The sequence below is a fragment of the Arvicola amphibius genome, chromosome 12 (genome assembly GCF_903992535.2).
Source record: "Arvicola amphibius chromosome 12, mArvAmp1.2, whole genome shotgun sequence".
In the NCBI taxonomy this organism is placed as follows: Eukaryota; Metazoa; Chordata; class Mammalia; order Rodentia; family Cricetidae; genus Arvicola; species Arvicola amphibius.
The window spans coordinates 84,635,761-84,647,207 of NC_052058.2; the positions used below are offsets into that span (position 1 = coordinate 84,635,761).

Consider the following 11,447-nt stretch of genomic DNA (forward strand, 5'->3'; position numbering starts at 1 on the left):
CCTCTTCTACCAGGACTACATTTCTAAAATGGACCCAGCTTCCACCCTGGGACTCAGCACTGAGTCTATACATGGCTATAGCCTCAGCCATGTGAAACGAGTGTTGGATGCTGAGCCTCCAGAGATGCCCCCTTGCCGCCGAGGTGTCAATAACATATCGGTCTCCCTCAAAGGTCAGTCTTTGTCTCTTGGGGTGAGAGAGTGTGGCATGGAGGCAGGGAGAGGATCATCAAATCATGCATCATCCGTTCACATAACAAGAAATTGCTGAGAAACCCTAATGTGAATGTGCTTAAGTAACAGAGGAAATAAAAAAGATAAGAGCCAATCTGATGTTTTTGCCAGACTCGGGCTGCTTCTCTACCCATTCTAAGTCAGAGTGCATCCCTAAAATTGAGATCCAGGCTTTCAAAGCTGGGTTGAGGTGATTCCACTGGAACCCTAAGACAGGTGTTTCTTACTTTTTTGGTAAAGAAAAGGTTCTTTGGGTATCTTGCCGTCCTCAGATCTGCTTAAGACTCGTGCTTTCTGGGGTGGGGTGCAGGTCTGAAGGAGAAGTGTGTCGACAGCCTGGTGTTCGAGACACTCATCCCCAAGCCCATGATGCAGCACTACATAAGCCTCCTGCTCAAGCACCGGCGCCTCGTGCTCTCCGGCCCCAGTGGCACCGGCAAGACCTACTTGACCAATCGGCTGGCTGAGTATCTGGTGGAGCGCTCAGGCCGCGAGGTGACCGATGGCATCGTCAGCACTTTTAATATGCACCAGCAGTCCTGCAAGGTGGGGGCTCCTGAGACCTTCTGCCAGCCTGTGTGGCCTCGGTCTCCCCAAGCCTTTCCCTGGCCTCTTCCTGCCCCTCATTCTTTTCCCTTTCCACAGCTCTGCCCCTAATCTTTCCCCTTCAGTCTTCTTTCCCGCCCCTTCCTTCCCTCTGATATCCCCTTTCTTGTCTTCTCCTCTTCTCCCCTCTCCTCCTGTCTTTCCTTTCTTTCTTTCCAGACAGGGTCTTGCTATGAAGGTCAGGCTGGCATTGAACTAGCAGTCTGCCCACCATCCTCTCCCCTGCCCGAGTTGTGTGTGTGTGTGTGTGTGTGAGTGTGTGTGTGTGTGTGTGTGTGTGTGTGTGTGTGGTGTTAAGTATTAAGCATAAGGCCTCGTGCATGCAGGCAAGCACTCTACAACTGAACTACGTCCCAAGCTCCTCTCTTTTTCCTTTTATGCAGGGTCTCCCTAAGTTGGCCAGGCTGGCCTTAATGTGCAATCTTCCTGCCTCAGTTTCCCAAGTAACGAGGATTGCAGACTGTGTCACTAGCCCCAGTTTGGTCTTAGCTTCTTTTACCCATAACTTCCTCCTTCATACTTTCTCTCATCTCTACCTCAATTCTTCTTTCCCTCCAGTTAACCAACAGTTAAACATAGCTTCTTTTTCTCTGCACTTTGCCAATGCTGTCTACCATATCATTCTCTTGTATCTTCTTCTCCCTACCTTGTTTTTCATTATTACCCATCAGACAATGAGCTACAAGGCACAAGTGTTCAGGATTAAATATTACATACTATCTCCCCAATGATCTACCTGAGTAGGAACTCTGGAATGGTACAAGCCTTAGCTATCCCAAGCTGAGGAGGTGGTGGCATTAGCTCAATAAAACACCATTTCAGTATAGATACTCCTTACTTGTTGAGGGGGAGAGTTAAAATTGCTGCTCAAAGGAGTTTGCTTGAAAGGGGCTGGGGAGCGGGGGTAGGCGGGGGTGGCACATGCCTTTAATCCCAGCACTCTGGAGGCAGAGGCAGATGAATCTCTGTGAGTTCAAGGCCAGCCTGATCTACAAGTGCTAGTTCCAGGACAGGTTCCAAAGCTACAGAGAAACCCTGTGTCAAAAAACAAAACAGAAGGAAGGGAGGGAGGGAGGGAGGGAGGGGCTGGGGATTTAGCTCAGTGGTAGAGTGTTTGCGTAGCATGTGCAAGGCCCTGGGTGTTCAATCCCCAGCATTTCAATAAATAGAAAAATAGATAGACAGATAGATTATATATATGTATATGTGTGTGTGTGTGTGTGTGTGTATATATATATATGTATATATATATAGAGAGAGAGAGAGAGAGAGAGAGGGAGGGAGGGAGGGAGAGAGAGAGAGAGATGTTTGAGAGCCTCTAGGACTACTATCAGTCAGTCTGTGGTAATTTGGTTCAGTAATCCAATGTTTCAAGTACATCCAACAGGGACCAAGGGCCCCAAGGAAATATGGAATTAACTAAACTTCTGCAAAAGTCTTGCCAAGGTTTTTCAGATGTGTCCACAGTCCTGAGTGATAACCCACTGTCTTTATTTATTCCAGGATCTGCAACTGTACCTCTCCAACCTAGCCAATCAGATAGACCGGGAAACAGGAATTGGGGATGTGCCCTTGGTGATCCTATTGGATGACCTGAGCGAAGCAGGCTCCATCAGTGAGCTGGTTAATGGGGCCCTTACCTGCAAGTACCACAAATGGTAAGCTCAGGTCTACTTACCACAGTGGGAAGAGGGGGAAGAACACAGCCCGGTCTGCCCTGTGAGCTTCCCATTGTGTGTACATGGAGACGGGAATTGTTAAGACAGATCTAAGTAGATCCTTCTCCCTTTCTTCCCAGTCCCTATATCATAGGTACCACCAATCAGCCTGTAAAAATGACACCCAACCATGGCTTGCACTTAAGCTTCAGGTAAGAACTATGTCCCTTCAAGAACCTTCTGGCCGTACCCAGGTGCCTGTAAAGAATAATTCAATCCTGAACTTGCGGGCAGAGGAGCAGTGAGGGGCAACAGGCAGAGCCTTTCAGGGTAGGAAAGGGAAGTAGATGTTTCTGCACGTCAGTTACAGGGTGAAAGAGGACGACTTTGAGGGAAGGGAAGGAACAAAAGCCTAGGAGAAACACTGGCTGGCTGCTGGATTAAGGACTTTTTTCCTGTTCACACTGTAAGACCAGCCGGTCATTTGAGGAGGTCAAAGTTGAAAATCAATTGTGCCCATCCAGAGCTGCTACCTTACTGCCATCCTCACCTCCTGTCATTTGAGAAGAAGTCAATGGGCATTAATGGGAGACAGACAGGAAGAGGGCCAGACTGGCAAGGGATGAACCCTGGCAGTGTCCCCACTGACACTCTGACCCTCTTCTTCCTATCCCTGGTGACAGGATGCTGACTTTCTCTAACAACGTGGAACCAGCCAATGGCTTTCTGGTCCGTTACCTGCGGAGGAAGTTGGTAGAGTCAGACAGTGACATCAATGCTAACAAGGAAGAGCTGCTTCGGGTGCTGGACTGGGTGCCCAAACTGTGGTATCACCTCCACACCTTCCTTGAGAAGCACAGCACCTCGGACTTCCTCATTGGTACTGGGGTCCAGCTCCCCCTGGGACTGGAAGCACTTTCTCTTCTTGTATCTTAACCCCTGGAGGGAGGCTCTCTTTGCTTGCTGGAGTTGAACCACTTAAGTATGTAATCAGCTTTTCCAATGCAGTAGAACTATGAATTGGATAAATCACTTCAGACAACGGGAGAATTGCTTGAACCAACTACAAGTTCAAGGCCAGCTTGAGCAATACATTGAAACCTCCCCAATCATAAAAATAATTAGATAGATAAGTTAATTAAATAAAATAAATGTGCTGAGGGCATGGCTCGATGGTAGAACACTTAACATGTGCAAGGCCCTAGGCTAAAAATTAAAGCTATCCTTCCCCTCATCTCTCCTCACAGTTAATTGGTAAAGGAAAAGAAATCATGCAGGAGGGAACTGAGCTGCTTGTCTTCCTCCTTGTCCCACTTCCGCCTTGTAAACATTATTGGTTTGGCAGACAGCTGTCTCCCTCTGCTCTTGAACACCTTCCGATTCCCTCTGAGCTTTGGATGTGACCCCTCTGTGCCCTGCACTAAGGAGTAAAGGAAGCAGGGCAGGGAAGATCAAGGTTCTCAGGCTTCTTCATGGCTGCATTGTTTTCCTTAGGCCCTTGCTTCTTTCTGTCCTGCCCCATTGGCATTGAGGACTTCCGGACCTGGTTCATTGACCTGTGGAACAATTCCATCATTCCCTATCTACAGGAAGGAGCCAAGGATGGGATCAAGGTGAGCCTCGCTCTCTGACTTTGCTTGGGCTTCTCATTGCTGTCTAACCTGGTACCCATCCATCAGCCTTTCCCCAGCCACTGACAACCACCGTGCTCCTTAAATGTCTGTGAGATCCATTTTTAGACGCCATGTAGGGCTGTGAGCCGATGGCACTTACCCTTCTCTGTGCGGCTTATTCCCATGCCGTTGCAAATGGCAAGATTCCAGTTCTTTGTGGCTGAATCATCTTCCACTGTGTATGCAGAGCAACTTTTCTTTATCCCATCATCACGTGGGTAATTTCTATCACTCGCTACATCACTGCTGCACTAACATGGGAGTAAAGATGCCCTTCAAAATAGTGGCCTCATTTCGTCTGAATATATTCCGAGTAGAAAGATTGGTGGCTCATATACTAGTTCTACTTTAATTTTCTGAGGAATCTTCATACTGTTTTCCATCATGGGCCTGTTAGTTTATGTTCCCACAAACAGTCTGCAAGGGTTCTACTGTCTCCACATTTGTTATCTATAGTCTTTTAGGGAATTACCATTCTTACTAGGGTAAACACAACCAATTTTTGTTTTGATTAGCATTTCCCTAGTGATTAACGATACTGTGTATATTGAAATGGTCTTTTGACTCTTTTCATGTCTTCTTGCAAGAAATAGCTATTTAGAACCTATTGTGAAATTAGACAAACGTTATTACCTATATTAGAGCATAATGATCATTGAAGTCCATTCTAGCACTAAAATACTGATTCAGTGACTGGTCCTTAGTTATCAATTATATATCACCCATAAAAGTAATTTTATTGAGATAAATATTAATGGTGATACAGTAAATTTCTAAAAGCATTTTCTATCAAACCAATACCATAAGTCATTTTATTTATAAATTTGTGGTATTTTTAAGGAAATTTTGCAGTATGGATTGCCAATTTAAAAGACAGTATCTATCCTCAAAGATTTTTTAAATAATAAAAGATAATATATATCACTAAAACTGAAGAATTCCTCCCCAGAAAGAATAATTACAGGGTTATAAAATTTGTACATGGTTTTAGTGTAACCCAGTTATCCTTCATGGATGAATGGATAATGAAAATGTAGTATGCATACACACACAATGCAGTGTGGATATGGATAAAGGTCATTTGAAACAACAGATGAACCCATAGAACATTATGTTAAGTGAAAAAAGCCAAGGATAAAAAAATGATAGTAATACTTACAAGTGGAGTTTCCAGAAGCGAAATGTACAGAAGCAGAGAACGGTGGTCTCCAGGGGCTGGAGATGTGGTGGCTGAGTAGATGGCAATCAAAGGATACAAAGTTTCATTCAGACAGAGGGAATAAGTTCAGGAGGTATATTGTATAACATGGTAACTATAGTTAGTAACAGTACAAATTAGGTTTAAGCGCTCTTACCACAGAGAAAAGATGGGATTTTATATGTATAGATCATTAGCTTGATTTAACCATTCCACAACTGATACGTGTTTTAAATGAGCTGTACTTCATAAATATATACATTTTTTGTCATTTTAATTGCTTTGTTCCAAAGACTCCCAAATGAAAACATCACACAGCTAGATTAAGGAACCACTCAAACATTTGCCTAGTCTCAAAGTCTGTACATCTCAGTGAACGCCTGTACAGTTAGAATGGCTATGCCGAAGCCATAGAACCTCACCCTGGGTTTTGCGCTTTTACTTTAGATCTCTTTTTATTGACTTATCCACCACATACGTAAAAAGAAGCGGCAACACCAGCAGCAGCTATGGCGAAGTTGAAGCTAGAAGAAAATAGCTTTCTGTCCTCTCTCATGACTCATGTGTCCTTTGCCTGCTTTATATCCTTCCTCATCCATCACCTGTCTTTAGTGTAATTTTTATAATTTTTATTTTAAAATTAAAAATAAATAGAACTGGAAATATAGCTCAGTGGTAGATCACTTGCCTATTATGTTTGAGTCCCTAGTCTCAAGTCTCAGATCCACAATAATAGATAGATAGATAGATAGATAGATAGATAGATAGATAGATAGATAGATAATAGGCAGGCAGGCAGATAAATAGTTAATCTAGGCCGTGATATGTCACGTAATAAATATAGCACTTGGATAAGTGGATAAGGTGGGAGTGTCACAAATTTGAGGCCAATCTGTAGTATATCATGAAACTTTTTAATTAATTAAAAACAAATTTTAAGTTTTAACTGGGCATGTGGCCCATGACTGTAATCTCAGGAAGCTGTGGAAGGGCTGCTAAGTTTAAGGCCAGCCTGAACTATGTAGCAAGCACCATGACAGCGAGATCCAAATAATAAGACTGTTCTAAAATAAAATTAGCTAGGCACTGTGGTAGCACATGCCTTTAATCCCAGCACTTGCAGTTGGGAGGCAGAGATGGGTAATTTCTGTGAGTTCAAGGCCAGCCTGGTCTACACAAGAAGTTCCAGCTATGAAGAGCTATATAGTGAAGCCCTGTCTCGAAACAAACTCTTTTAAGACAGGGTTTCTCTGTGTAGCCCTGGCTGTCTTGGAACTCACTTTGTAGACCAGGCTGGCCTCGAATTCCCTGAGATCCACCTACCTCTGCCTCTTGAGTGCTGGGATTAAAGGTGTGTGCCACCACACCCAGCCTCTAAACAAACTTTTAAGATAATATGCTAAATTAGCCTCAATTATTTTAGCAGTTTATACCAACTTATTTTCTTTCATGAGAAGCTCAGCTACATAAATCAAAACTTCATGTCTTTGTGCTTGAGGGAGCATGTATTTCCGGGGACCGCCTTTCTCGTGAAACATAGACGAGACAACCTAAGTAAACTTCTCATCTGTCCTCGTCCTTTTATTGATCACACTTCTCTTCTCCAGGTTCACGGACAGAAAGCTGCTTGGGAAGATCCAGTGGAGTGGGTCCGGGACACTCTTCCCTGGCCGTCCGCCCAACAAGACCAATCAAAGCTATACCACTTGCCCCCACCCTCCGTGGGCCCTCACACCATTGCCTCACCTCCAGAGGATAGGACAGTCAAAGACAGCACCCCAAGCTCCCTGGACTCAGACCCTCTGGTGAGTAAAAGTCATTTTTTAAAAAAGCCACAGAGTAAGTAGTCTAGAACTGAATTCTTACACTCTTCGTGCATGTTCTCATGGGCCTTAAGCATTGAGGACTTTCAGCAAAGCCAGGACCAAAATGAGGCCAGTGAGGAACTCTGAGCACCAGGATCTTGGCCTGCATCCTGGCTGAAGCTAAATACACATCCCAGAAAATGTATTCTAGCAAAGGCCCAAGTTTCAGGCAGCCTGAAAAAAAGAGGGGCTGGAGAGGTGGCTCAGCAGTTGCAAGCACTTGCTGCTCTTCCAGAACATCCGAATTCAGTTTTTGGCACCCACATCTAAGCTTGGGACTCCAGTTCCAAGGGGATATGACACAGAAGACCTGTACGGGCAGTGCGCTCCTGTGGACACACCTACATGCAGATATACACACACATAATTAAAAATTAACCTAGCACTTGGGAGGCAGAGGCAAGTGATCTGTGTTCTGTGTGAGTTCGAGGCCAGCCTGCTCTACAGAATGAGTTCCAGGACAGCCCAGTTACACACAGAGAAAAACCCTGTCTTGAGAAATCTAAATAAATAAAAATTTAAAATGTAAAAACTATCATCAACCAAAGAAATAGTGCAATAGGTTATACTCCCAGTATAGGCTGGTCATTCTTCCTACTTCTGTCTCTCCTCTAATATTAATTTGAGACTTCTTCACTAAGTGTATTCTGTAAAATGTAAACTAGGAGAAAATATTTACATAGATATAGCCAGAAAATTAGTATCTGAAATAAATCAAGTTAAAAGAAGCTTCCAGGACTGGCAAAATGGCTCAGCAGGTAAAAGAATTTGCCACCCAAAGCTGACAGCCAGTTTCAGGAGAGAACTGACTCCCGGAAGTTGTCCACTGACCGCCACACGCATGCCGTGGCACAGCACAGCTGCATTCACCTGTGTCTCGCTCTCACACACACACTAGTAAATAAGAAATAAGCAAAAATAAGTTATACGAAAAATGTAAGCTTCTAAACAAAAGAATGAGCAAAAGATATGAAAAGGCATTTGACTAGAGGAAATCCAAGTGACCAATAAAAACATAAGATCTTAACCTGTCTAATAATGAGGAAATGAAAATTAAATCAAGGAGCTGCTCTTTTACATTGGCAACAGAGGATCTGCAGCTCACACGTTCATACTCTGCTATGGGGGTATTCATTACCCAGACCATGTTAGAAGATGATCTAGCAGAATGGAATGAATTTAACACACACAGATCATTTGATCTTGCCTTTGTACCTTTCCAGTAGGAAACAATTCCACTTGAGTCATAATATGTTTTTATTTAAATTTTGACTTTATTGAAAACAGCTGTTCTCTATATCAAGACGCTTTGATTGTTTGTTTGTTTGTTTGATATGGGGTTTCTCTGTGTAGCCCTGGCTGTCCTGGAACTTGTTCTGTAGACCAAACTGGCCTCTCAAATGCTGGGATTAAAGGCGTGAGCCACCACAGCCCGACATCAAGACACTTTTTAATTGGAAAACTAATTAATAATATAGATAGAAGAAAAGATTGGCAGCAGTGTGAACAACCAGGCTTACTTAGCTGAAGCTTGAGCTGTAACACAGAAAGGGAGTGTACTGAGCTGGTAGATTTGACACAGGGTCTGAGAGCAGCACAGAGTAGAGCTGGTGGATGTCTACCACAAGGGATCTAAGAGTCCAGAGCTGATACAGGTCTCCCGTTACTCCAGTATAAGATAAGCTGATATGTATGGACCTCTGTCATTCCCCGGAGTGCATCTTGACACAGGGGAAGCACTGTTCTTTGGTGTCCTCCACAGCCATGACCCATGACCTCTTGTATAGCAAAGGTGTCCCAGGTGATTGTTTATGTGTATGGGTTTACATCTTAAACCCATACACTAAAACAATTGCCACTTCTTCATGAATCACCTCTAAACTCTGTTCTTAGTCAACACCACGGATCAGACTCACGATACAGGGTTTGTAGGGTTGGTTGGTTGGTTGGTCAGTTGGTCAGTTGGTTTGGTTTTGGTTTCCTGGTAGGCAGGACCCAGCATCCTTCTCATGGTCACCCATCTCTCTGCCTCTTTTTAGATGGCCATGCTGTTGAAACTTCAAGAAGCTGCCAACTATATTGAGTCACCAGATCGAGAGACTATCCTGGACCCCAACCTGCAGGCAACACTCTGAGGGTCCAGCAGTCACTGTCACCATGGACAGCAGAAGGCTGGCTTCAGCTTCATTAGCTCTCCTCTCCCCTCTTCTTTCAGAGCTCTGGCTTACCAGCCTTACCAGGACAGGAGGGAAGATGAGGGCAAGAGGAGGGATGGGTTCTTGGTGCTGAACCTTTGGGAACTTCCTAGTAGGGACTGGAGGGGTGGAGTTTGGGCACTTGTGTCCCTAAATGCATTTACTGGCCTCCTCTCGTGACTGTGGAGATGATTCTGGGTCTTTTCTTCAGTTTTTGTTTCCCCTACAAACTCCTGGGGTTTCTGGGGAGGGATTCGAAGACATCGCAAAAGCCGTGCAGCAGTTCCTACCGGTTCTCATGAACACCTCTGAGACAGTCACAGACGGGGAAGTCTGAAGGAGGCAGGAAACTCCACGGATTTTCTTGCAAACCCTTCCCAATTCTATCATCATTGCCAACAACCTTTCCCCAGAGATCTGGCCAGAGCCCAGAAAAAGAAGCATGTGGTTTAACGAAAAAAAAAGAAAAAAAGAAAAAAATTGTGTAAATCAACCTGCAAGAGGTAAAAAGGCGATGGAAGAGATGAAGCTGGAAGGAGGGGACCCAGTTGCCAAGATGGAAAGAGAGCTGCCAGATCTTGCCTTCTGGATGACAAGAGGGAACACTGACAAGATGGCTTCCAATCTAAGATGTCACCAAACCACGGAAGTAACATCACAGCTTTCAGAGAGACTATGAGCTGCCTTTCTGTCCTCTAATTGAACATGCATGAAAGTCAATAAACCCAACTTTTTTTAATTTTTAATTTTAAAATTTTATTTCTATTTTTTTCCTTCCATCTGCCTATTTATTTGCCCTCTTTCCCTAATTTTCTCACATGTCAGTGAGATACTTGGGTTTCCTTCCAGGGAATAGTTTTGCTTTCCAAGTAGGTTTTCTTTGGAGAATTGAATTCCGTACTGTTGGTGTGAGTTATACGCCTGCCATGCAACTATCTCTGGCATCCTTGGGGCTTATATGCGACAAGAAACATTGGCTCAGAATGGTAGGAGAAAACCCAGTTTCTCTGACTTTCCTTTTGAGAAAGCACATGTTCTACCTGGAAGCTCCACTGCCATCCTCTGGCATGATCTACCCTGAGCTTCATCGTGGACTGGAGGAAAACCACAATACTGGAAACACCCGCCTGTCTTAGGGCCTGTTTGGCCACCCGCTGCACTATTTGGATGGTAGCCACTTTGCCTGACTGAATGACAATTCCCTCGCTGGCCCTTACTATTTGTTTTTACAGTTGAATAGTCACTTATAAGAAACTGAACAACCATGTGAACTGCTTCAGGTCAGAACAGAAAGCTCAAGGAGTTGTGCTCGGTGGCCAGTATTGGCCTTCCAAAGAGATCCACCACTTGCGCAAGTTGCCCTCTTCGTATTTCTGCAGCCCACGTTCCTTCATTTGACAAGCACTTACGAGTACTTAACTGTAAACCAGTCACTATGTTTAAAAAATGACAAGATTTGGTCCTTAAGTTCATAGTCTAGAGGGGAATGTTAATATCCATTAAGTATACCTCCCCATATGGACTTTGAAAATCATCTGAGAAACACAGGTGAATCCCAAGGAGTTAGAAGAAGCCTTTGAGTAGATGTCCAGTATGTGGTAGGCAGAAAATCGGGACTCCATTACGATGGAGCCTGAAGAAGTATGGAATCTTGCTTGTCTAGGGTGGGAAACTACTTCGGTCATTTCTGGAAACCAGATGGAACCAGATTCCAGGCTGAGCTGCCTTACAGGCCAATGTTAGCACTCTGCAGTTCAGGAATAGATACGACGAGCCTGGACCTAAGAGTTTGCTCTTCAGAGTCCTAAGTAGCACAAGACTTACCAGGATCTATACCATGATTCTATAGGCAAACTAACCTGGGCCATTGTTCCACCCAACCGAGGAATCACATGACTCTTAACAGCATATTTTCATTTAGGTCTTCAAGATGATCAGGCTTGTTCCTTTTCCCCCTCCTCCCCTGCAAAAGCTTCTATATTCACCTGGTAGCCCCAGGGGTGACAGGGTCGTCTATT

General features: G+C 44.3%; 1 protein-coding gene across 7 annotated transcripts in view; it reads left to right on the forward strand.

Moving 5' to 3' along the window:
- The window catches only part of Nav1 (neuron navigator 1), a 244,968-nt gene extending 234,793 nt beyond the window's left edge, over positions 1–10,175 (forward strand). For all 7 annotated transcript variants that reach the window (XM_038349076.1, XM_038349078.1, XM_038349080.1 and 4 more), the window contains 8 exons: positions 14–173; positions 545–780; positions 2,344–2,498; positions 2,639–2,710; positions 3,182–3,378; positions 3,993–4,111; positions 6,977–7,174; positions 9,274–10,175. In XM_038349076.1, coding sequence (XP_038205004.1) covers positions 14–173; positions 545–780; positions 2,344–2,498; positions 2,639–2,710; positions 3,182–3,378; positions 3,993–4,111; positions 6,977–7,174; positions 9,274–9,369 — 1,233 coding nt within the window. In that variant the 3' untranslated portion in view covers positions 9,370–10,175. The remainder of the gene's footprint in view (positions 1–13; positions 174–544; positions 781–2,343; positions 2,499–2,638; positions 2,711–3,181; positions 3,379–3,992; positions 4,112–6,976; positions 7,175–9,273) is intronic.
- The last annotated feature ends 1,272 nt before the right edge of the window (positions 10,176–11,447 follow it).